This window comes from Microcaecilia unicolor, chromosome 3 (genome assembly GCF_901765095.1).
Source record: "Microcaecilia unicolor chromosome 3, aMicUni1.1, whole genome shotgun sequence".
NCBI classification, from domain to species: domain Eukaryota; kingdom Metazoa; phylum Chordata; class Amphibia; order Gymnophiona; family Siphonopidae; genus Microcaecilia; species Microcaecilia unicolor.
In genome coordinates, this window is record NC_044033.1 from 301,809,853 (window position 1) to 301,837,257 (window position 27,405).

Below are 27,405 nucleotides of genomic sequence, written 5' to 3' on the forward strand. Positions count from 1 at the left end.
TTGATGATCCATCCCAGGGAGCTCAGAAGAGTAATGACCCTGTCTGTAGCTCTCCCGCACTCCGCATAGGAAGGGGCTCGGATCAGCCAGTCGTCCAGATAGGGATGGACTTGCACTCCCTCGTTGCGGAGGAAGGCCGCGATGACCACAATTACTTTGGAGAAGGTCCGCGGAGCCGTAGCCAACCCGAACGGGAGGGCTCTGAACTGGAAGTGTCGGCCCAGCACTGCAAAGCGCAGAAAGCGCTGATGAGGCGGCCAGATGGGAATATGTAGGTAAGTTTTCTTGATGTCCAGGGAGGCCAGGAATTCTCCCTTTTTCACCGCAGCTATTACGGAGCGGAGGGTCTCCATCCGGAAGTGCCGAACTTTCAAGGCCTGATTGACTCCCTTGAGGTCGAGAACAGGCCGAACAGATCCTTCTTTCTTTGGCACCACAAAGTAAATGGAGTAGCGCCCCTTGCCAAGCTGATCTACTGGCACCGGGACCACCGCGCCCAGGCGGATCAGGTTCCTCAAAGTCTGCTGCACGGCAGCTGCTTTGACCTGAGACTTGCAAGGACAGTTTACAAACCCGTCTCTTAGGGGTTGGCAGAACTCTAGCTTGTAGCCGTCTCTGATGACTTCCAGAACCCAAGCGTCTGAAGTTACCCTGGTCCACTCGCCCAGAAACGAGGACAACCTTCCTCTTATCTGCACTGGGCCATGGACCAGGTCCCCGTCATTGGGTACGCGACCCTGGGGGCGGGCCGGTGGACGAACCTCGGGGGCGGCGGTCCCTACGAAAGGAATGCTGCTTGGGGGAGAAGTTCCGTTTGAAGGAAGCGGAGGCAGAGGAGGCCGACTTGCCCGGGCGATACCGACGGGCTTCCTGGAATCGGCCCTTAGAGGGACCAGGACGGGCACTGCCGGCCCGAGCCCTGACCTCCGGCAACCTCTTGCCCTTGGACGTGCCGAGCTCCGTCACGATCTTGTCCAGCTCGTCCCCAAAGAGCAGCTTGCCTTTAAAAGGCAACTTGGCTAGGCGAGATTTAGAGGCATGGTCAGCAGACCAGTGCTTAAGCCAGAGCCACCGCCGCGCAGAGACTGTCTGAGCCATACCCTTGGCCGAGGCTCTCAAAACATCATACAGCAAGTCTGCCAAGTAGGCCAAACCCGACTCCAGGGTCGGCCATTCCACCCTCCAGGAAGGGTCCTAGGGGGAAGCCCGCTGCAAAACAATCAGGCACGCCCTAGCCACATAGGAGCCGCAAACCGAGGCTTGCAAACTCAGAGCGGCCGCCTCAAAGGACGACCTTAAGGCCGCCTCCATTCTCCTGTCTTGGGCGTCCTTCAGGGCAGTGCCACCTTCCACCGGCAGCGCCATTTTCTTAGTCACGGCAGTGATTAAGGAATCTACCGTGGGCCAGACAAAGGCTTCCCGTTCCCCCTCAGTAGCCCTGGCTACTTTCAGGCTCGCCTCAGGGGCATCCCATTGCGCTGAAATTAAGGTCTGCATGGCTTCATGAACATGGAAGGTTCTAGGCGGGTGCTTCGTTCCCAGCATAATGGCGGAGCCAGTAGAGGCTGAGAGAGAGCCTTCCTCCGGAGAGGCAATCTTCAAAATGCTCATGGCCTGCACAAGCAGGTTGGGCAAATCCTCTGAGCGAAAAAGCCGCGCTGCAGAGGGGTCGTCCGCTCCATCCGAGCGAGGATCAGTCTCTTCCATTGATTCCGCTAAGGATCTCTGGGAGAACTCAGACACGTTGCCGTCATCCACATCAGAGGAGACCGAGTCCCCCGAGGGTGGAAGATCCACCCGAGGGCGCTTAATTTAATTTTTGTTACATTTGTACCCCGCGCTTTCCCACTCATGGCAGGCTCAATGCGGCTTACATGGGGCAATGGAGGGTTAAGTGACTTGTCCAGAGTCACAAGGAGCTGCCTGTGTCTGAAGTGGGAATCGAACTCAGTTCCTCAGTTCCCCAGGACCAAAGTCCACCACCCTAACCGCTAGGCTACTCCTCCACTCAAAAAAACCTACAGAAAAGCACTATAATCAAGTCCCATTTACCTTTATGCTATTTGTGTATTTTTATAGCTTTTCTCCATATGGTTTTATGTCTTGTTTTGTTTTTGGTCCATGTTCAAGTTTCCTGCACAGTTTTTTGTGTAGTAGTTCATCATTAAAAAGGGGCACAGTTTTTTTATTTCTTTTCGTTGCGAGTGGTGCTGTTTTGTTAAGTGTTTTTTTTTTTTTTGTTAGCTTCATCCCTTAAGCATAGAGGCCTCATCACCCCGATCAGAGGGGTGTGCAGGTGCAGTGTTCTGCATAAGAAAGGCCTGATGCAGCAGCAAAATGAACTCAGGGGAGAAACCCCCCAGTCTGTGCATTTCTGCAGTCTGTGCCGTGGCCCTAGAGGCGCCCTCCATCTGCGCTCCCAGTAGCGGGGGAGAGGCGTGTTGCGCGTCCAAAATGGCGTCTGGCGCGAAACTCCGAGAAGGAGCCGCGCGGGAAGAAGGGCGTTTTAATTTCGCCGACTTCTTACTGTCGCCCGATTCAAGGGCGACCAAGCTGTTAACGTCTCCCATCTCGAGGGCAGCCCAAGAAGAAGCCGACTGAGCCACGTGGCCGTTCACGACCGGGAGGGCGGCCAGCGGGGGATGGGCGCCTAAGGCGGGAAAGGCCGCCGCGCCGGAGGAAAAACCGGTGAACTCTCCCGGTTCCGAAAGGGCGCCCAAAAAAGGTGACTCTACCTTCGATCCCCCCGATTCAAGCTAGGCGTGCGAACGCGTTCTGGGGAGCGTCTTTTCGCATCCTTGCCATCCGCGCCCATAGCCACGTGGAGACCGTTCGGAAAACCCCCTGCCCGCTAGTAAAAGGTAAAAATTACCTGCTTCTTGCTCCGAGCAGCGACAACTTGTTCCAGTGAGCAGCTGCAAATGGAAGTCCTTTTTGAACGTTTAACATTTTTTTTTTTTTTTAACGGAGCCAGCGGGAGGGGAGAGAAAAGGAGGGACCTGGCACCACCAGATTTGCACTTGCTCACGAAGAGCCCTCAACCCCAGGTACTCAACAAAACCTAAACAATTAGGCTTGGAGACCTAGCCAGAGCTGCTGCTGTGTGACCACACACCTACTGAGATAGAGAACATACTGCTGCCCGTCTTGTCTTCCGCCAGGGTCGCTTTACTCATACTACCCCCCTCTCCTCAAGTCCCTTCACTGGCTCCCTTATCCGTTTTCGTATCCTGTTCAAACTTCTTCTACTAACCTATAAAAGTACTCACTCTGCTGCTCCCCAGTATCTCTCCACACTCGTCCTTCCCTACACCCCTTCCCGTGCACTCCGCTCCATGGATAAATCCTTCTTATCTGTTCCCTTCTCCACTACTGCCAACTCCAGACTTCGCGCCTTCTGTCTCGCTGCACCCTACGCCTGGAATAAACTTCCTGAGCCCCTACGTCTTGCCCCATCCTTGGCCACCTTTAAATCTAGACTGAAAGCCCACCTCTTTAACATTGCTTTTGACTCGTAACCACTCGCCTCCACCTACCCTCCTCTCTTCCTTCCCGTTCACATTAATTGATTTGATTACATTTTTTTTTTGTCTATTAGATTGTAAGCTCTTTGAGCAGGGACTGTCTTTCTTCTATGTTTGTGCAGCGCTGCGTTCGCCTTGTAGCGCTATAGAAATACTAAATAGTAGTATTAGTAACATACTGGGGAATTTCCGGCAGCACATGACCACATATAGGGAGGCAAAAGATTGCTCTCTATCTCCACAACCCACCAGTCTATGGATTGATCGGCTTGATGATAGGGAAGCAGAAGTTTTGGATCACGCTATGGTGTGGTTACAGTATCGTAGCAGAGGAGATGACTGCAGGATGTTTCGGTGGAGTTTTCCACTTGATCTTTATACTGATCCCCAATTCCCGGATTATCTTAAGAATAAATGGGAGGCGTATAAAACCTTTAATGCTGCTCATAAGGAAGATCCTGTTTTGTTCTGGGATATGGCTAAAGAGGAGATGATATAGCGTATTGTGCGACCAAGCTGAAGGCTCGAGATAGGGCCATTCAGATTGAGAAAAAATTGGTGGCCTTTTGTAGGTTGGCTCGGCGCTCGGATCATAATGAGCAATTCTTGGCCACTCAAGCTGCACTTAATGAACTATTACATCAGAGGGATAAGAAATCTGCTGTTTATTACCAATATCAACTGTATAAACACGGGGATAAAAGTGGGAGATTGTTGGCACGTTTGGTACGACCACCCGAACCTAGTCTACCATTCTGGCGTTGAAGGGGGAAGGATTCATGATACTCAGGGGATTACTGATATTTTTATGGGATTTTATCGAAAGTTGTATAGTGGGGACTTGGACCTAGATACATATTTATCTAATCTGGACTTGCCCACCTTCATGCAGACGCAATTGGACTCTCTTGATTCTCCTATTGGGGAGGATGAAGTGGTGGGGGCTATACAGAGTAGCTTAAGGCGCCTGGACCAGATGGATACAGAGCAGAATTTTATAAACTCTTGGTAACGGACATTGCCCAACCTCTTACGGCCTGCTTAATGAATTTATTGCATCTAAACGGCTCGCCGAAGCGTTGACATTAGCTCATATTGTGGTGCTTCCTAAACCTGGTTCATATAGGCCTCTCTCACTTCTCTGTTTTGAGGCTAAGATATTGGCCAAGATTCTGGCCCAGAGGCTGGCTAGGACCTTGCCAGATGTCATTGCATCACTGCAGGTGGGGTTTGTGCAGGATTGTCATGCCGTTAAAATTATTAGGCAGATCTTGGTTTCTTTGGAGGCTGCTCAATCCCGTAGTGAGCCCACACTTCTTATTAGCTTTGACACAGAAAAAGCTTTTGATCGAGTGGCATGGCCCTTTATGTTTAAAGTTCTTGAGATATATGGCATTCAAGGTTGATTTTTTGATGCGGTGAGAACATTATATTCTGCTCCCAGAGCAGCATTATTGGTTAATGAATCAGTTTCGTTGCAGTTTCAGTTGGTAGAGGGACGAGACAGGGCTGCCTGTTGTCTCCATTGGTTTCTTTTCACTCGATCTATTGGTAAGAGAAATTTTGGCTAATTCTGATAGTCGGGGTGAGGGTGGGGAGGGAAGTGATTAAAATATCAACTTTTGCGGATACCCTTTGGGTGCACTTCCGAAGTGGCTGTATGTTCTGCAACAGCTCCCTATGTGGCTTTTGAAAAATGGATATAAGGGCGTTGAATCACATGATGGGTATATTTCTCTGGAATGGGCGAAAAACCAAATTAGGTATGGACTTTTTAATTGGGCCCTGGATGGTGGGAGGCATACGGATTCCTAATATTCATCAATATAATGTGGAGTGTCTGCTTCGACATTTACAGGACTGGGTATTGGAAACTGAAGTTTATACTCCCTGGACAATGGAGAAGGCACTGTTCCATCCCTTGCACCCTCATTATCTCTTACATGCACAGGGGACAGATTTGTCTAGGTCTGTGCGAAATAATGTCCTGTTAAAATCTATGCGGGCCGCTTGGATCACTTTACTTACTTATTGGCATTACATAGCTTTTTCAATGGATTTTCTGCCTATAGAAGGGAATCTCCAATCATACAAACCAGGGTATGATATAATGGAAACAATGTCAGTGAAAGAATTGACCCAGGAGTATACCAACTCAGCAGGTGTTATATATAATTGGATAAAAGGAGAGATCTCAGAGTATAAACTCACCCAAACGAGACTACACAAAGTGTTTTACGTCTCTAAGGGTGGACAAGCATCTCAATCACAAACTTCTCAATACGTTTTTATATAATTTTTATACTTGCAAATGCACCCCCGTGCTATAATACTTATCAAACTTTCCTACGGCATGCACCCTCTGCCAATATTGGCTACTGATAGATCAGTTCCATCACAGATTTCCAATGACCTCATGTGCACAAAACATAAAAGTGCTATAATATAGCTAACTAAATAGCTTATATATCATTTGCATTTTCTTATCCTCTATATATAAATAGGATAAAGGCACTTAGTGTTATGAAGTCAGAGGGGCCTCAGATCAAACAGACGAACTCCCGATCAATGAAGGAAAATTCCCATATAATTGTATCAAAGCTGTAGTTCAACTAAACCAGCTGCTTCCACTCATCGGTTCAATTCTGTCCATGTCCATAAACAATGATCCGCCCTAATGATGTTATTCAAGCCAGACTTATAAAAAGTCCAATTCGCATGTCAGTCAGCTGTCTTCCAAACCGGGTAAGCTCGCCATAGGTCCAACTCTGCTCAAACACAATTTCCTAAAAAGTAGAATCAACGAGAGTCCGACTCTGCAGGGTTTCGAAAGGGAATCTGGCATTTACCCCGGGATTAGACTCTTTAGTGTTTCAGCATTGGGGCAGACATGGATATTTATGTGTGGCGGATATGTTGAGTGACGCAGGTGCTCTTAAACACTATGGAAGTGTTGTGGGCACCTTGTCTCTGCATACGGGTAATCTTTATGCTTATTTTCAGATTGCCCATTATGTGTCCCATCTTATTATAGCTACGTCTTGCAAGGTTCCGCGTTAGGAGTTACGGATCAAGAAAGGGATCTGGGTGTCGTCGTCGATGATACGCTGAAACCTTCTGCTCAGTGTGCTGCTGCGGCTAGGAAAGCGAATAGAATGTTGGGTGTTATTAGGAAGGGTATGGAGTCCAGGTGTGCGGATGTTATAATGCCGTTGTATCGCTCCATGGTGCGACCGCACCTGGAGTATTGTGTTCAGTACTGGTCTCCGTATCTCAAAAAAGATATAGTAGAATTGGAAAAGGTACAGCGAAGGGCGACGAAAATGATAGTGGGGATGGGACGACTTTCCTATGAAGAGAGGCTGAGAAGGCTAGGGCTTTTCAGCTTGGAGAAGAGACGGCTGAGGGGAGATATGATAGAAGTGTATAAGATAATGAGTGGAATGGATCGGGTGGATGTGAAGCGACTGTTCACGCTATCCAAAAATACTAGGACTAGAGGGCATGAGTTGAAGCTACAGTGTGGTAAATTTAAAACGAATCGGAGAAAATTTTTCTTCACCCAACGTGTAATTAGACTCTGGAATTCGTTGCCGGAGAACGTGGTACGGGCGGTTAGCTTGACGGAGTTTAAAAAGGGGTTAGATAGATTCCTAAAGGACAAGTCCATAGACCGCTATTAAATGGACTTGGAAAAATTCCGCATTTTTAGGTATAACTTGTCTGGAATGTTTTTACGTTTGGGGAGCGTGCCAGGTGCCCTTGACCTGGATTGGCCACTGTCGGTGACAGGATGCTGGGCTAGATGGACCTTTGGTCTTTCCCAGTATGGCACTACTTATGTACTTATGTAGGATGCGTAGTGGGAGTAGTGACTCGCTTGCAATCTTTTTTTTTTACATCCACTCAGGTGACACGAAATGTCAGTGGCCTATTTTCACAAGGCAATTACATTGTTGAAGCCCAAGCACTCCTATGCCCCGATAGTGGCGAGGTGGACAGTGGAATTAGGATTCCTTGTAGGAGAGGAGAGATTTTTTGCCATGTTATGACTTATTCCACGAATTGTTTATAATGCAAGATATAGGGAATGCCTGTATCGACTTCTTACCTGAGCATATTTTTCTCCGAGACAAGCATTTCATGCTCTGTGTGCAACTTCTTTGCAATGTGGAAACTGTGGGATGGAAGAAAATACCCTCTCACATGCTTTATTGTTTTGTCCAGCCACAAGAGATTATTGGCAACAGATATTTCTTTTTGCCAATACACTGTTTCTTTTGCCCTCCAATTTTGCTCCTTCCAGCTTTGTACTGGGGGTGGTACAATATAGGGGACTTTTGACCAAAGGACAACGCAATTTCCTATATAAAACATACGTGGTGGGGGTGAAGTGTATTTTGCAGACTTGGTGTGGAGGAGATGCTCCTACTCAGTGGCACTGGCAGCATGCGTTGCAGATGTTGTGCACCTGAAAAGCCCGCTCTGCTTATTTGACAGCAAAAGTGGAAGAAGTGGTTTTGGATGGTTTGGGAGCCCTTTATACACAGTCTTTCTCCTTGGGCACGCAGCCTCCTACTTAATGATATACCCTTGTAGATAACTCTGATAGTTGTTCTGGCATATGAACTGATATGATGGGGACTCTCGGTTAAGGAGGGAGGGGTTGGTAGGGTTGGGGTGGTAGGGAGGGGAGGGAAAAATCTGTTAAAACGGTTGATGACAGATCTTGTTATTGTTCTTTATGTTGTGTTTTTTTGCTATTGGCGGTATTGTATCTGCTGGATCTGGGAAGTACATTATGCTGTTGTCATCAATAAAAAATGTTGAACTCTAAATCCCACTTACCTAGACTGCCATCCAGGTCTTCTGAAGAAAGGCTATTTTCAGAAATCTTCCTTCTGATACCCATCCTGTCAGATTCTCGAGGACTCTGAAAAAAAAGAACACACACACAAATCATACAGTTGCTCATCGTCATACATGATCTCTCTTTATGAAAGATACAGATCTTTGAGAGAAATACACAAACATTTGGTCAAAATTCAAAATTTTTTAAAAGTGCAGTAAAATAATAAATGTTCACTTTTAACACCCAAAAAATGAAGATACTTACCCACAGCAGGTATTCTCCAAGGACAGCAGGCCTTATATTCTCATATGTGGAAACACGATCTGCACTGCCCAGTCCGGAGCTTGTGACAAGCTTTTACAAAGCTCTTTGGAGCACGAGTCACGCTACACCACACATGCACAAATGCCCTCCCGCCCACCAGAACACAGGACCACCAGTACAATACTAGAGCATAAAAGAAAAGAGAAGACAACGCCAAAGGGAGGTGGGAGAGTATGTGAGAATATAAGGCTTGCTGTCCTTGGACACTACCTGCTACAGGTAAGTATCTTCGCTTTCTCCAAAGACAAGCAGGCCTATGATTCTTCACTTGAACATCCTGTAAGACCTCATGAAGCGGAACCGTCACAGCCTCTCTAGGATGAGACTCGTAGTCCAGGACCTTTAACATCTTAGCACTGTGCTCGTCCTCCACTTCCAAAGGAAATGGAGTGGAACCTGCCATTTCCTATATAATAAAACGCACCTCCAACGCTCTAAAGACGAGAAAGTGAAGCCTTCAAGCCTTGAAGCATTCCTGCAACGTTCCGGAACTACGTGTCGTCAATTGAGGAGATGGAGCCTTACAGTGCGCACGAATGCTTCAAGGCTTCACTTTCTCACACACACACACACTCCGTCTCTCACATACACTCTCTCTCACACACAGACTCACACACACACTCACACTCTCTGTCCCTCTCTCTCTCTCTCACATACACACTCCATCTCTCACCCACACACTCTCTCTCAAACATACACACTCCGAGGAAAGGGGGGCATGGAACACGCTGGGGAGGAGAGGGAGGGGGCATGGAACTCGGAGGGGTCGGAGAGAAGAGGGAGGGAGGGAGAGGAGAGGAGAGAGAGGGAGGGAGGGAGGGGGCCTGCACCTCGGACAGAAGGGGGGCCTGGAACTCGGAGGGGAGGAGAGGGAGGGAGGGAAGGAGGGGGTCATGGAACTCGGAGCCCCACATGCACACACTCACTCTCTGTCTCTCACATACACTATCTCTCTCTCTCTCACACACTCACACTCTGTCTCTCACTCTCTCTCTCTGACACATACACACACGTTCTCTCTCACACACACACACACTCTCTCTCTCTCTCTCTCAAACATACACACTCTGAGGAAAACCTTGCTAGCGCCCGTTTCATTTGTGTCAGAAATGGGAAAATTAGGTTCTTACCGTGATAATTTTCTTTCCTTTAGTCATAGCAGATGCAGCCATTACAGATGGGTTGGGTCCATCAACCAGCAGAGTGAGATAGAGAGCACACTTTTTTAAGTGCCTCATATCAGCTTGCTCCACTGCCTCTCCTTCAGTAATTGAAGCTTCCAAAGCAGTATAGCAAACCGCAATGGGAATAACATGAGCTTTCCTCACAGCGAACGATGGCCCTACAACAAAGGGCATTAACTCAGAATGGAGGGAATGAAACATCCTCCCGGAGGGCATAAACTCATCCTCCACTGAGACATAACTGGAGGGAATAAACTCATCCTCCCGGAGGGAATAAACTCATCCTCCAAAACATGAAACTGGAGGGAATTAAGTCATCCTTCTTTAATTGAACAAGAATCCTGAAGACTGTTTCCGACTTTCTCCCAAGGACGGAATCCCCAGGAAACATGAACAGAACCTGAAATAGATTTACAGCAGATAGCAATCAGACAGGGAGGGATCATGGCTGCATCTGCTAAGACTAAAGGAAAGAAAATTATCACGGTAAGAACCTAATTTTCCCTTCCTTGTCATCAAGCAGATGCAGCCATTACAGATGGGATGTATCAAAGCAATCCCTAGATAGGGCGGGAACAAGCCACACCATGCGCCAGCACTTGCGCTCCAAAATGTGCGTCCCTCCTGACAGCCACATCCAGCCTGTAATGTCGGACAAAAGAGAGCTTAGAAGCCCATGTTGCTGCACTACAAATCTCTTGAAGAGAGAGTGCTCCAGTTTCAGCCCAAGAAGAGGAAATTCCTCTAGTGGAATGCGCCTTAAAGGCATCAGGCGGAGGCCGGCCGGCAAGCAAATAAGCTGAAAAGATAGATTCTTTAAGCCAGCGGGCAATAGTGGCTTTAGACGCTGGAGACCCTCTGCGAGGACCTGATAGCAAAACAAACAGATGATCAGAGGTCCTGAAAGAGTTAGTAACTCGCAGATACTGCAGCAGAGTCCTGCGCACGTCCAACCAGTGCAATTGCCCAAAAGATTCTGGAAACTCCTCCTTGACAAAGGAGGGCAAGAAAATAGGTTGGTTTAGGTGAAACGCTGAAACCACCTTAGGCAAGAAGGAAGGCACGGTCAGAACCGTGACCCCGGACTCCGAAAGCTGCAGAAAAGGATCTCTACAGGACAGAACCTGGAGCTCTGACACCCATCTCGCCGAAGTAATGGCCACTAAAAAGACGGCATTCAGTGTCAAATCTTTCTCTGAAGCACGCCGAAGCGGTTCAAAGGGAGCACCCTGAAGGGCTTTCAGCACTAGCCCCAGGTTCCACGCTGGACAAGGTGCACGCACGGGAGGACGGAGCCGAAGCACCCCTCTAAGAAACCGTGCCACATCTGGATGAGCAGCTAAAGACATGCCTTCAACCTTGCCCACGCAGCGAGGCCAACGCTGCCACTTGCACCCGCAGGGAATTATAGGCTAAGCCTTTTTGTACACCATCCTGCAAAAAGTCCAGAATCGGCGAGACAGGAGCCCGCAGGGGTGTGATCTCTTTAGAAGCACACCAGACTTCAAACTGGCGCCAAATCCTGGCATAAGCCACGGAAGTGGAACGCTTGCGGGCTTGCAGGAGAGAGTGGTAATTACTTTATTGGAATAGCCTTTGTCTCTCAATTGCGCCCTCTCAATCGCCAGGCCATAAAACCAAATCGGCCGGCGTCCTCCATGGTCACCGGACCCTGTGACAACAGGTTGGGAACCAGAGGTAACTGAAGGGGATCCTCTACGAGCATCTGTCGGAGGTCCGCATACCAAGGCCTCCTGGGCCAATCCAGGGCGACGAGAACCACTTCTCCTGGATGCAGCCGAATCCGCAGGAGCACTCGCCCTATCAAGGGCCACGGAGGGAACACATACAGTAGGCCCGGAGGCCAGGGTTGAGCCAAGGCATCCAACCCCGCCAAGCGAGGATCTCTCCGTCTGCTGAAGAAGCACGGGACTTTGGCATTGGTGCTTGTCGCCATTAGATCCATCATGGGCTTGCCCCACTTGGCACATATCTGCAGGAATACTTCGTCTGCAAGTTCCCACTCCGCTGGATCGATCTGACGCCTGCTTAGATAATCGGCTTGCACGTTGCTCTGACCTGCAATGTGAGCTGCTGACAGAAACTGTAGATGCAGCTCGGCCCAGTGGCAAATTTGTTCGGCCTGCGCGGCTAGAGCTCTGCACTGAGTGCCGCCTTGTCGATTTATGTAGGCCACTGCTGTCGTGTTGTCCGACATCACTCTGACAGCCAATCCTTCCAGGGTCACTTGAAAGGCCAGAGGCGCCTGAAACATCGCTTTCAACTCTAGGCGGTTGATGAGCCACTCCGACTGCTCGGGTGTCCATAGACCCTGGGCATGCTTCCCCTTGCAATGTGCGCCCCAGCCTTTCAGGCTGGCATCTGTCACCACTAGGCACCAATCGGGGAGTGCCAGCGGAATTCCTCGCTGCAGCATGCTGTCCGAGAGCCACTACTCCATGCTGAGTTGGGCCACAGGGAGCCAAGAGAGTCTGCATTGATAATCCTGAGATACTGGAGACCGTCCTTGGAGTAGAGCCTACTGTAGAGGTCTCAGGTGCGCTCTCGCCCAGGGCACCAGTTCCATGGTGGCCGTCATCGATCCAAGCAGCTGGACAATGTCCCAAGCTCGCGGGCGGGGCATCCTCAGGAGCAGACGGACCTGATTCTGAAGCTTGCACCGCCTTTGCTCGGGTAGGTACACATACCCCGAGGCTGTGTCGAACCTGGCCCCCAAATATTCTAGAGACTGCGAGGGGGTCAGGTGACTTTTGGCCAAATTGACGACCCAGCCCAGAGATTGAAGTACTGAGACCACTCTGGCTGTGACATGCTGACTCTCTGCAGCAGAGTTTGCTCGAATGAGCCAGTCGTCCAGGTACGGGTGAACCCGAATACCCTCTCGCCTTAGAAAGGCAGCTACTACCACCAAAACCTTCGAAAAGATGCGGGGAGCTGTGGCGAGGCCAAAAGGCAAGGCCCGGAACTGGAAATGCTTTCCCATCACCGCAAACCTCAGAACCTTCTGGTGCGAGGGCCAAATTGGAATGTGCAAGTAAGCTTCTTTCAGGTCCAGAGACGTAAGAAACTCCTCCTGGCTGTACCGCCGCAATGAAGGAGCGCAGAGTTTCCATGTGAAAATGCCGCACTCTCAGGGACTTGTTTAATTCTTTTAAGTACAGAATAGGGCGAAAAGACCCTCCTTTTCGCGGCACCACAAAGTAGATGGAGTAGCGGCCGCAGCCGTGTTCGGCGGGAGGTACCGGGGACACGGCCCCTATCTGAATTAGACCTTGCAAAGTCTCCTCTACCGCCGCCCGTTTGGCGGCAGAACCGCATCGGGACGCCACAAACACATCTCTTACAGGGGCGTGGAATTCTATTCTGAAACCGTCTCTAATCAGGTCCAAGACCCACTAATCTGAGGAAATGTTGGCCCACTCCTCGACAAAGAGGGAAAGACGTCCTCCGATGACAGGACTCGAGGAGAGGGCCGGCGCACCATCATTGAGAGGGTCGCCCCTGAACTCCAGGCCTTGAGCCAGCGGCTAAGGAACGTTTGTCCGAGCGAAAGGAGTTCCTCTGCTGAAAACGGGCACGAGATGTGAACCCAGCAGAACGCCCCGGGTGGTACCTTCGAGCTTCACGGAAGCGAGGTCTGTAAGAGGAGTGGACCGCCGCACCCTTAGAGGAAGGCCGAAGCCTATCTTCAGGCAAGCGCTGGGGTTTAGCCTCACCCAGGCCCTTCACAATTTTCTCCAACTCCTCACCAAACAGGAGAAGGCCTTGAAAGGGCAACTTCACCAACCTTTGCTTAGAGGCCATGTCCGCCGCCCAATGCTGTAGCCAAAGAAAACGGCGAGCCGCCACTGCTACTGCCATGTGTTTAGCCAAAGCTCTGACAATATCATAAAGGGCGTCAGCAAGAAAGGACAAGGCCAACTCCATCTGCGGAGCCACATCTGAAAAGGGCTCCGCTCCATCACCGGGCTGTTCCACTGCCTGTTGCAACCAAGCCAGGCAGGCTCTAGCAGCATAACAACTGCATGCAGATGCCCGAATAGTGAGACCTGCAAGTTCAAATGACCGTTTAAGTGCTGATTCCAGTCTACGGTCTTGAATATCCTTCAGGGCAACACCTCCTTCAACAAGGAGGGTAGTTCTCTTTGTCACAGCAGTGACTAGGGCATCCACTTTAGGCATAGCAAAACGAGCCATATGCTCCTCACTCAGAGGGTATAATTGCCCCATAGCCCTGGAAACTTTCAACGGTCCCTCAGGGTCAGCCCATTGAGCCGAAATAAGCTCTTGGATGGAGTCATGCAAAGGAAAGGCTCGAGCAGACTTTTTGGTACTAGCCATCCTAGGATTCACAGAGGAGGCTGAGTCACTATCAGGGTCCTCAATAGAGAGAGCCTGCAGGGTATCAGAAATAAGCGCTGGCAGCTCATCACGGTGGAAAATCCTCACCGCGGAGGGATCGTCTAGATCCTGAGTCACTTCTGCACCAGACTCTGGCTCCTCAGACCATGAAGGCCTGCCAGAGTCCTCCGAATCCTCACAGCCCGACCAGGAAGGGGGGGGGGGGAGAATGGAGGTGTAGCACTCTCTGAAGGGGAATGAGCCCTTCTGCGCTTCATATTCTGCCAATTATCAGGGAATAACGCCTCAGATGGCATACCCAGGCTAGAATCCACCGGGGGGGGGGGGGGGGGGGCATTAGAAGAGGCCCCCTGCAGGGCTTTGTGGTAGATCTCTTTTAAGCATGTATGCTTTATGCATTAATAAGACAAAATCAGGGGAGAAAAACTCACCCTGGATCTCTGCCGAGGCTAGTAGCTCTCATATCAGCCTCACTCCGAGGCCTCCCCCCGGGCTCAGGACTCTCTGTCTCAGCGGAGGTCGCGCCATGTAGTAAATTCAAAATGGTGTCCGCTGCAAGCTCAGAGCGCGAAGAATCGTTGCTCGCCATGCTCGGGCCGGCTCTAACGTCTATACAGCACGATTTACAGAGCCCCGTTGCTGATCTGCGCTTGCCACACTTGGAACAGCGCTTTACATTCTCTGCAGCCATCGCCGAAAATGGCGGTAAAATTCAAAATGGCGGTTCCCGCCAAAATCGCCCCGATCGCGGGCCCACCCCGGAGGAGTCAGAAAACACTCTTACCTCAGCTCCGGTCCCACAGAAAAAGGCAAGGAAAAACCTCTGTTCCTTTTTTTTTTTTTTTTTTAACGCTGTGAGGAAAGCAGAGGTAAATAGAACTCCGGAGGCTCAGGTGAGTGGGAAAGGCAGTGAAAGGGCGAACCTATGTGCCTGCATCCACTGTTGGTGGGAAAGGACAGGGAAAGCTAAGCAATGTGTCCACATCCACGGAGGTATGGGTAAGGCAGGGAAAGGGCGAACCTATGTGCCTTTAAAGTGAAGCTGCTATAGCCTCCAGCACCCCGGCTAACAACTGGCAAGCCAGGAGCCACCTCCAGGCAGATTTTTGATGGAGCTCGAAGAAATTACTGAAGGAGAGGCAGTGGAGCAAGCTGGTATGAGGCACTGAAAAAAGTGTGCTCTCTATCTCCCTCTGCTGGTTGATGGACACAACCCATCTGTAATGGCTGCATCTGCTTGATGACAAGGAAGGGCCTGTTTTACTAGTACTAAATAAGAGATGGGAAGGAAAAGCATCACACAGGATGCCATAAGACTTCTCCAAGATGTACCGTGGATCCTCCTCCTACTCCCATGAGCGCTCCTCATCAGTGTCAGCCAGAACTCCTCATGTGAGGGCTGAGACTGAACCCATCTCAATAAAAAAAACTGAAATCACAAGTCAGGAGACTTGAACGAGCCTGGAATAAAAAGAGAGACGAACAAACACTAAATGACTGGAAACAACTTCGGAGAAAATACAAATACACTATCAAACAGACAAAAATACTACATTATAAAACATTAATAGGACCAAACTACAAAGACACACATAAACTCTTCAACCTCGTGAACAAACTGTTAGACACCACACCTGTTACAACCAATGACAAAGATATACCAAGTGTCGACAACCTTGCAAAATACTTCAAGGAGAAAATTGTACTATTACAACACAAAATACCCGCCAGCCCTACAGAATACACCACTCTCCTAGACTGTCTAGACCCAGAAGAAGGAACACACCCAGCAGACAGAACCTGGACCGAATTTGAACTATTATCAGAAGACCTCATCTCCAAAACTCTCAAAAAATATGCCAAATCCAACTGCAAACTAGACATATGTCCAAATAGCCTCATGAAATCTGCTCCTCAACAATTCATAATAAACCTAACTAGCCACATAAACTACATGCTACAAAACGGACTCTTCCCAGAGGAAAAAGGAAAAATCTTACTCACACCAATTCCTAAAGACACAAAGAAAAACACGAGCGAAATAACCAACTACAGGCCAATAGCATCCATACCACTAATAACCAAGATAACCGAAGGTGTGGTAACTAAACAACTCACAAGCTACCTAGACAAACATTCAATACTACATGATGCCCAATCAGGATTCCGTTCGAATCACAGCACAGAAACAGTATTAGTCACCCTTATGACTAAATTCAAACAAATAATTGCAACTGGCAACAATATACTCCTCCTACAATTTGACATGTCAAGCGCCTTCGACATGGTTGACCATGGAATCCTACTACACATACTTGAATATTTTGGCATCGGAGGAAACGTCCTGAATTGGTTCAAGGGGTTCCTAACCCTGCGCTCGTATCAAGTCACATCAAACTCAACCAAGTCCAAGGCATGGATACCGGAATGTGGAGTCCCACAAGGATCACCTCTATCGCCAACCATATTCAACCTAATGATGATCCCTCTAGCAAAACTCCTATCAAAACAAAACCTAAACCCATACATATACGCCGACGATGTGACAATATACATCCCATTCAAACAAGACACCAAAGAAATCTCCAACGAAATCAATCAAAGTCTACATATCATGAACACATGGGCAGATGCATTCCGCCTGAAACTAAACGCAGAAAAGACCCAATGTCTGATACTCACCTCCCAATACAACACAACCGAATTCAACGTGATAAACACACCAAACCTAAAACTTCCAATCTCAGAAACGCTAAAAATCCTCGGTGTGACTATCGACCGCCACCTAACACTTGAAACTCACGCAAACAACATAACCAAGAAGATGTTCTTCAGCATGTGGAAATTGAAAAGGATAAGACCATTCTTCCCAAGATTCGTCTTCCGCAGCCTAGTGCAATCCCTCGTCCTCAGCCACTTGGATTACTGCAACTCATTATATGCAGGCTGCAAAGAGCAAATACTGAAGAAGCTTCAAACAGCCCAGAACACAGCAGCCAGGCTCATCCTCGGAAAACCTAAATATGAAAGGGCAAAACCACTGCGTGAGAGACTACATTGGCTTCCACTCAAGGACCGCGTTACTTTTAAAATTTGCACATTAGTCCATAAGATTATTCACGGTGAAGCCCCAGCGTACATGACTGATTTAATAGACCTACCACCCAGAAACGCCAAAAGATCATCCCGAACTCACCTCAACCTTCACTACCCCACTTGCAAGAGGTTGAAGTACAAGACGATACACGCGTCAACCTTTTCCTACATGAGCACGAAGTCTTGGAATACACTTCCGCGCAACCTAAGAATGATTAGCGAACAAGCCTCCTTCCGTAAACTACTGAAGACTCACCTGTTTGAACAAACTTACGGAAAGAGCCAAAACACTTAGAAACCACACTCACTGTTCACCAACTCAATACACATCCACTTCTGATCCCCCATCCCTCTATCCAGTCAATCATTCACTTACTCACGGAACAATGTACATTATATACCTAGGTTTCTAACAATGCCCTTTTTTCCCATTGTCTCCTTCTAATGTTTCCATGTTGATGTCCCATTGTTATACTCCCATTGATATTCGAATGTCTCGCACAACTCTGATCAATGTAATCCATAACTTAGTCGTATCAAATGTATTTCTATTATTCATGTCTTATTGTAAGCCACACTGAGCCCGCAAATAGGTGGGAAAATGTGGGATACAAATGCAATAAATAAATAAATAAATAAAAGAGGAATCATGTCCCTGAGAGGATCAGCTCCAGCCTAGACTCCGGCAAAGCTTCCTCCACCGATGTTGAGAGGGTGCCAATGTGGGGGCAGTCGACACCATGACCCCACTGCAGGCTGATGGCCATGTGGGACAGCAGCAAAGACATGGCAGGCATAAGCACTCCAGCCACCAATGCACTCTTTTGTATAAACCTTGCCAAAATCTCAGGGTGCAAAGCCTAGAGACACTTATCGAGGGCTGAAATCAGGAAAGGCTGGGGTGTCTGTGTAGAAGCAGGCTGCTGAACCTGTGGGGTCGAAGTGGGATTCTGGTTCTAGCTGCCTGGAGACCCACACATCAGCACCTCCTGTATGGAGAGGAAGCAGTTCTCCCAGTGCCAATACTTCTTAGGTGCTAGGGACTCTCCCTTGGTGCACCGAAGCTGCCAACATCATGCATCAAGGGTGATCAATGACAATGCTTCTTCCAGTGCTTGGCATCAATGCTCCTCAGTGCTGACGAGAACGACCGAGTCCTCATGTCACCTCTGGGTCAGGTCTGATGCTGATAGAAGGGTGCCTTCATAGCAGCCAGCGTCAAAGCAGGTGGAAACCCACTCAATGCATGCTCACTCCCAGTGTCTAAGCGTCTATCAGCCATGCAGACTGATGTACCAGATGCAACTCTCAATGCCAATGCCAACACAGACATCTAGGTTTCGGACCTGGTTCCAAAAAGTTTCTCTCCGAGCCTTTCTGGCTGTGTTTTCTTCATACGAAGACACAAAAGACAATTTGAAGGGGTATACTCAGGCCCCAAACACTGGAGACACCAAGAATGGGTGTCTTTGCCAGAGATGGTCCTATTGCACCGGGTACAGCACTTAAAGCCACTGGGAACCTTCGATGACATGGAAAGAAAAACAGCTGTGGCTAAATCAAAAGACTCGATGGTGCCAAAAAAGGGGCAAAGCACCAGAGTAAAATGAAGGAAAGAACCCGACCGAAGCTCAGGCCTAAATGCAGCCTACTGAGCATGGTAAAATAAAGGCACCCTAAAAAAAAGAGGAAAATAAACTAAAAATGTAAGGAAGAATACCCCAAACAAGGTACAAAACAAAACTAATAGAGAAAATGGGAAGGCACAAAAAGCAGCTCTCATAGAAAAGCGAACTGGCAGTTGTGAGGGAAAATGTGACCACTCCTCATTGCGAAATAAACGGAACTGGTGATCCTGCGCTCTTGAATCAGGCAGAAGTAAACTTGCGCATGCTCGGTGAAGTGTGCCTCATGCTCCAAAGAGCTCTGTAAAAGCTTTCACAAGTTCGCAACCAAAAAACACGGATCGCATTACCCACATGTGAGAATCATAGGCCTGCTTGTCCTTGGAGAATATTCTGTAAGGATTATTTCACCCATTCTTTGATATATGCACAGCCTATGGTATCAAGCACTAAAGCCCCAATGCTCCAAAGTAAACGTGGGCACTAGAAGCCATTAGCACCATACTAGCACCCTTATTTAGCTGCACAGAATGTTCAGAAGCCCGGAGCACGGGAATAAATGAGCACACAGATGAAACTCAGATGAACAATGTAAGTAGCATGGAGTAGAAACAATGTGAAGGGATCTCCGAACGTTAGAAGAATGGTCGAGGGTCTGGCAGTTAAAATTTAATATACAGAGAAACCAGGGTACTCACAATACTCAAAAAAGTGCACGTGTCAAAAAAAAATTTATATTATATTTTTTATTGCTAATAATGCTCAGTAGGAGGGGTCGTGTTCACAGAATTCCTATGCAGTATAGTGCTGCTGACTCCCTTAAAACATCATTGCACTCCTTCCTCCCTACCATATCACCACTATATTCAACAAACTTTTCATTTTATAGATGAAAACAATGAGCTCATGCTTTAAGTTGTACTTAGCTCATCTCAGAGTGCAAGGAGTCACTGTTGTATCAGACGTCCCTGTGGGGATCCCCATCCGTAATCGTGACTAAAATTGTAATGGTAGCCTGCGCTACTCCCTAAAACCGGGATTAAGGTCCAGCTCCCAAGATGTTTTCTGTTTGCACTCCGAGACGAACTAAGTACAACTTAAAGCATGAGCTCATTGTTTTCATCTATAAAATGAAAAGTTTTTTGAATATAGTGGTGATATGGTAGGGAGGAAGGAGTGCAATGATGTTTTAAGGGAGTCAGCAGCAATATACTGCATAGGAGTTCTGTGAACACGACCCCTCCTACTGAGCACTATTAGCAATAAAAAATATAATATAAACATTTTTTGACACGTGCACTTTTTTTTTTTTTTTTTTTTTTTGAGTATTGTGAGTACCCTGGTTTCTCTGTATAATAATTTTTAGGAATAACAGGCAGAAACTGAATGAACTTTTACCCCAGTAGATAATATAGTTAAAATTTAATGCCAAGAAGTGTAGTGTTGCACTTGGGGTGCAGAAACCCGAAAGAGAGATACTGGATAGAAGGGGAGAGATTAGTAAGCTTGACTAAGGAGAGAGACCTTGAGGTGCTGGTGTCCAAGGTTCTGAAGGTGAAGAAACAATGTGACAAGGCGACAGCCGTGGCCAGAAGGATGCTAGGCTGCATAGAAAGGGGTATAACTAGCAGAAGAAAGGTGTTGATGCCCCTCTACAAGTCATTGGTGAGACCCCACTTGGAGTATTGTGTTCAGTTTTGGAGGCCGTATCAAGCTAAGGATGTAAAAAGACTGGAAGCGGTGCAAAGAAAAGATACGAAAATGGTATGGGATTTACATTGCAAACCGTACGAGGAGAAACTTGCCAACCTGAACATGTATACTTAGGAGGAAAGGAGAAACGGGTGACATGATTCAGACGCTCAAATATTTGAAAAGTATTAATCCACTACTACTACTATTTAACATTTCTAAAGCGCTACTAGGGTTACGCAGCGCTGTACAAGTTAACATAGAAGGACAGTCTCTGCTCAAAGAGCTTACAATCTAATGGACAAATGTACAGTCAGTCAAGTAGGGGCAGTCAAATTGGGGCAGTATAGATTTCCTGAAAGGTATAAAGGTTAGGTGCCAAAGGCAACATTGAAGAGGTGGGTTTTGAGCAAGGATTTGAAGATGGGTAGGGAGGGGGCTAGGCGTAGGGGCTCAAGAAGTTGATTCCACACATAGGGTGAGGTGAGGCAGAATGGGCGGAGCCTGGAGTTGGCGGTGGTGGAGAAGGGTACTGAGAGGAGGGATTTGTCCTGAAAGCGGAGGTTCCGGCCGGGAACATAGGGGGAGATGAGGGTGGAGAGGTAATGAGGGGCTGCAGACTGAGTGCATTTGTAGGTGAGAAGGAGAAGCTTGAACTGTATGCGGTATCTGATCGGAAGCCAGTGAAGCGACCTGAGGAGAGGGGTGATATGAGTATATCGGTTCAGGCGGAATATAAGACATGCAGCAGAGTTCTGAATGGGTTGAAGGGGGGATAGATGGCTAAGTGGGAGGCCAGTGAGGAGAAGGTTGTAGTAGTCAAGGCGAGAGGTAATGAGAGCGTGGGTGAGAGTTCGGGTGGTGTGCTCAGACAAGAAAGGGCGAATTTTGCTGATGTTAAAGAGGAAGAAGCAACAGGTCTTGGCTGTCTGCTGGATATGTGCCGAGAATGAGAGGGAGGAGTCGAAGATGACTCCAAGGTTGCGGGCAGATGAGACGGGGAGGATAAGTACATAAGTACATAAGTACATAAGTAGTGCCATACTGGGAAAGACCAAAGGTCCATCTAGCCCAGCATCCTGTCACCGACAGTGGCCAATCCAGGTCAAGGGCACCTGGCACGCTCCCCAAACGTAAAAACATTCCAGACAAGTTGTACCTAAAAATGAGGAATTTTTCCAGTCCATTTAATAGCGGTCTATGGACTTGTCCTTTAGGAATCTATCTAACCCCTTTTTAAACTCCGTCAAGCTAACCGCCCGTACCACGTTCTCCGGCAATGAATTCCAGAGTCTAATTACACGTTGGGTGAAGAAAAATTTTCTCCGATTCGTTTTAAATTTACCACACTGTAGCTTCAACTCATGCCCTCTAGTCCTAGTATTTTTGGATAGCGTGAACAGTCGCTTCACATCCACCCGATCCATTCCACTCATTATTTTATACACTTCTATCATATCTCCCCTCAGCCGTCTCTTCTCCAAGCTGAAAAGCCCTAGCCTTCTCAGCCTCTCTTCATAGGAAAGTCGTCCCATCCCCACTATCATTTTCGTCGCCCTTCGCTGTACCTTTTCCAATTCTACTATATCTTTTTTGAGATACGGAGACCAGTACTGAACACAATACTCCAGGTGCGGTCGCACCATGGAGCGATACAACGGCATTATAACATCCGCACACCTGGACTCCATACCCTTCTTAATAACACCCAACATTCTATTCGCTTTCCTAGCCGCAGCAGCACACTGAGCAGAAGGTTTCAGCGTATCATCGACGACGACACCCAGATCCCTTTCTTGATCCGTAACTCCTAACGCGGAACCTTGCAAGACGTAGCTATAATTCGGGTTCCTCTTACCCACATGCATCACTTTGCACTTGTCAACATTGAACTTCATCTGCCACTTGCACGCCCATTCTCCCAGTCTCGCAAGGTCCTCCTGTAATCGTTCACATTCCTCCTGCGACTTGACGACCCTGAATAATTTTGTGTCATCGGCGAATTTAATTACCTCACTAGTTATTCCCATCTCTAGGTCATTTATAAATACATTAAAAAGCAACGGACCCAGCACAGACCCCTGCGGGACCCCACTAACTACCCTCCTCCACTGAGAATACTGGCCACGCAGTCCTACTCTCTGCTTCCTATCTTTCAACCAGTTCTTAATCCATAATAATACCCTACCTCCGATTCCATGACTCTGCAATTTCTTCAGGAGTCTTTCGTGCGGCACTTTGTCAAACGCCTTCTGAAAATCCAGATATACAATATCAACCGGCTCCCCATTGTCCACATGTTTGCTTACCCCCTCAAAAAAATGCATTAGATTGGTGAGGCAAGACTTCCCTTCACTAAATCCGTGCTGACTTTGTCTCATCAGTCCATGTTTTTGTATATGCTCTGCAATTTTATTCTTAATAATAGCCTCCACCATCTTGCCCGGCACCGACGTCAGACTCACCGGTCTATAATTTCCCGGATCTCCTCTGGAACCCTTCTTAAAAATCGGAGTAACATTGGCTACCCTCCAGTCTTCCGGTATTACACTCGATTTTAGGGACAGATTGCATATTTCTAACAGTAGCTCCGCAAGTTCATTTTTTAGTTCTATTAATACTCTGGGATGAATACCATCAGGTCCCGGTGATTTACTACTCTTCAGCTTGCTGAACTGACCCATTACATCCTCCAAGGTTACAGAGAATTTGTTTAGTTTCTCCGATTCCCCCGCTTCAAATATTCTTTCCGGCACCGGTGTCCCCCCCAAATCCTCCTCGGTGAAGACCGAAGCAAAGAATTCGTTTAATTTCTCCGCTACGGCTTTGTCCTCCTTGATCGCCCCTTTAACACCATTTTCGTCCAGCGGCCCAACCGACTCTTTGGCCGGTTTCCTGCTTTTAATGTATCTAAAAAAGTTTTTACTATGTATTTTTGCTTCCAACGCTAATTTCTTCTCAAAGTCCTTTTTTGCCCTCCTTATCTCCGCTTTGCATTTGGCTTGGCATTCCTTATGATCTATCCTGTTACTTTCAGTTGGTTCTCTTCTCCACTTTCTGAAGGATTGTTTTTTGGCTCTAATGATTTCCTTTATCTTACTGTTTAGCCACGCCGGCTGACGTTTAGTCTTTTTTCCCTTTTTTCTAATACGTGGAATATATTTGTCCTGAACCTCCAGGATGGCGTTTTTAAACAGCATCCACGCCTGATGCAAGTTTTTTACTCTGCGAGCTGCTCCTTTCAGTCTTTTTTTCACCATTTTTCTCATTTTGTCGTAATCACCTTTTCTATAGTTAAACGCTAGCGTACTTGATTTCCTAGTTTCACTTCCTTCAATGCCAATATCAAAACCGATCATATTATGATCACTGTTATCAAGCGGCCCTCGTATCGTTACCCCCTGCACTAGATCATGAGCACCACTAAGGACTAAGTCTAGTATTTTTCCTTCTCTTGTCGGCTCCTGAACTAGCTGTTCCATGAAGCTGTCCTTGATGAGGGTGTTATCAACTGAGATCGAGAGCGGAGGGAGAGGTGGGTTTTGGTGGAAAGACGATAAGCTCAGTCTTGGATATGATTCTGTTTCAAGTGGCGGTTGGACATCCACGCAGCAATGTCGGCTAAGCAGGCCGATACCTTGGTCTGGGTCTCCACGGTGATGTCTGGTGTGGAGAGATACAGCTGGGTGTCATCAGCATAAAGATGATACTGGAAACCATGAGATGAGATCAGTGAGCCAAGGGAAGAGGTGTAGTTTGAAAAAAGAAGGGGTCCAAGGACAGATCCCTGGGGAACTCTGACAGAGAGCGGGATGGGGGTGGAGGAAGAACCATGAGAGTGTACTTTGAAGGTACGGTGGGAGAGATAAGAGGAGAACCAGGAGAGGACAGAGCCTGGAACCCAAATGAGGACAGTGTGGCAAGAAGTAAATAATGATTGACAGTGTCAAAAGCGGCGGATAGATCGAGGACGATAAGGATGGAGTAGTGGCCTCTGGATTTGGCAAGGAACAGGTCATTACAGACTTTAGAGAGTGCTGTTTCTGTTGAGTGTAGAGGGCAGAAACCGGATTGAAGTGGATCGAGGATGGCCTGAGAGGAGAGGAAATCAAGGCAGCGGCTGTGAACGGTACGCTCAAGAATTTTGGAGAGGAAGGGTAGGAGGGAGATGGGGCGGTAGTTGAAGGGACAGGTAGGGTCAAGTGATGGTTTTTTGAGGAGAGGTGTAACTACGGCGTGCTTGAAGGTGTCAGGGACAGTTGCTGTGGAGAGAAAGAGGTTGAGGATATGACTAATGGAGGGGGTGACAGTAGGAGAGATGGTGTTACGTAAATTTGTGGGGATGGGATCAGAGGAACAAGTTGTGCATTTCGAGGAGGAAAGAAGGTGGGCGGTTTCCTCCTCGGTGATATCAGAAAAGGAGGAGAAAAAGTTGGTTGGTTGGTTGGTTGAGGGAAAGGGTTGAAAGAGAGAAGAGGAGGAGGTGGCTTGGTAGTGAATTCAAGGTTGATCTTTTGCACCTTGTTGCGGAAGTAGTCAGCCAGTGATTGAGGAGAGAGTGAGGGGGGGGGGGGTGGGAGCGGAGGGTACTTTGAGGAGAGAGTTAAGGGTGGTGAAGAGACGACAAGGGTTGGAGCTGAGAGAATTGGTCAATTGGGTGTATTAGTCCTGTTTGGCAAGGAATAGGGAGGACTGGAAGGAGGATAGCATTAATTTATAATGAAGAAAATCTGAATAGGTGCGAGATTTCCTCCAGAGGCGTTCAGCAGATCGGGCGCAGGAGTGAAGGTAACGGATGCAAGGGGTCAACCAGGGCTGGGGATTAGTACGCCTTGTGGGACGGGAGATGGATGGTGCGAGGGTGTCCAGGGCAGAGGAGAGAGTGGCATTGTAAGCGGAGACAGCCTCGTCGACAGACTAGGAGGACATGATGTAGAGAAGGAGATTAGGAATACTAGAGGATAAGGTGGGAGGGTCAATAGCCTGGAGATTCCTAGAAGTGGTGGTTAAAGTTGGGCGGGGCTGAGGGGGGGTGAAGGAGTGTGAAGGTGATCAGGTGATGATCAGAGAGAGGAAGAGCTGAGGCGTGGAAATTGGAGGGTGAGCCGGAAAAGGAGAGGACGAGGTCAAGACAGAGGCCACTACGTTGAGTAGGGGTGGTGGAGCACAGCTGGAGGTTAAAGGAGGATGTTAGAGTGAGGAATTGAGAAGTGTGAGAGTCGGATGGGTCATCAGCATGTATGTTAAAGTCTCCGAGAATGAGGGACGGAGATGAAGGATCAAGAAAGACAGAAAGCCAAGCATTGAAGTCAGTGAGGAAGGGAGAGAGAGATTTATCAGGGGGGCGGTACATGACTGCAACTCTGAGTGGCAGCGGGTAGAATAGACGGATGGAGTGAACTTCAAAGGATGAGAAGCAGTGAGATTGCGGTAGGAGGAGGGGTTGAAAACTACAGGTGGATGAGAGTAGTAACCAGACACCTCCTCCGCGGCCGACTGGGCGGGGAGTGTGGGAGAAAAGATAACCTCCATGGCATAGGGCTGCGACTGAGGCCGAGTCATCGGGGGTGAGCCAGGTTTCAGTTAGGGCGAGCAGATGAAGGGAGCGGGAAATGAAGAGATCGTGGGGGAAGAAAAGTTTGTTGCACACAGAGTGGGCATTCCACAGGGTGCACGAGAAGGGGAGGGAAGAAGGGGGAAGGAGGGGAACAGAAATGAGATTGGAGATATCTCGGAAGCGTTTGCATGGATAAAACGAGGGCATGTGTGGGGGGCCTGGATTGGGATTGATGTCTCCGGCGGATAGTAGGAGAAGGAGCAAGAGAGAGCGGAGGAGGGTGGGGGAGGTAGGGCGACGAAGGCGATGAAGACGGGATGAGCTTAGTAGGAATGGGGATGGGCTAATGGCAGGAAGGAAGCGTTGAAGGTTGAGAGCTAGGAGGGAGGGGGGATAGGGAGAGATGGTGAGGTGGTCGGGGGTGGGTAGGGTAATGCAGTAGTGAGTAGGACGGGAGAGGACAAGGAAGGACAATGAATACCTGCGGTGGACAGCGGTGGGGGGAGGGAGAAAAGATTAGGAAGGGACAAGGCGATGAAGAGAATGTGTAAAGAGGCCATGGTCAGGGAGGCAGGCAGGTGATAGGTGAGCTGGTAGGCAGGTGGGTCGGCAGTTAGGTAGTTGTGCAGGCTTGAAGGCAGGTGGCACGCAGGGAGGCAGTTAGGTAGTTGAGCAGGCTAGATGGCAGGCAGGTAGTTGACAACTAGGCAGGTTGATGGTCTGGCAAACAGGCAGGTTGGTTGCTGCTCAGCAAGCAAATTGATGGACTGACAGCATGCAGATTGCTGGAACAAGCAGGGAGAAGCTGGATCAGGCGGACTGGAACAAGCTGGAGCAGATTGCTGGAGCAGGCACGGAGAAGCTGGATCAGGCGGACGGAACAAGCAGGAAGAAGCTGGATCTTGCGAGCTGGAACAAGCAGGGAGAAGGTGGATCAGGTGGACTGGAACAAGCTGGAGCAGATTGCTGGAACAGGCAGGAGAAGCTGGATCACAAACAAACCTTTTCTGGAGATGGGAGGAAGGTGGTAGAATTAGATAACATGAATTGAGGTTGAAGGAGGGTTGACTGAGGAGTAATGTCAGGAAGTATTTTTTTCACGGAGTGGGTGGTGGATACATGGAATGCCCTCCCGCGGGAGGTGGTGGAAGTGAAAATGGTAATAGAA

The 27,405-nt window shown here is 48.3% G+C and overlaps 1 protein-coding gene across 2 annotated transcripts in view; it reads right to left on the minus strand.

The window, feature by feature from the left end:
- The window catches only part of LIMA1 (LIM domain and actin binding 1), a 356,250-nt gene that overhangs the window by 171,152 nt on the left and 157,693 nt on the right, over window positions 1-27,405 (minus strand). For both annotated transcript variants that reach the window (XM_030198238.1, XM_030198236.1), the window contains exon 5: window positions 8,373-8,457. In XM_030198238.1, the coding sequence (XP_030054098.1) occupies window positions 8,373-8,457 (85 nt within the window). The remainder of the gene's footprint in view (window positions 1-8,372; window positions 8,458-27,405) is intronic.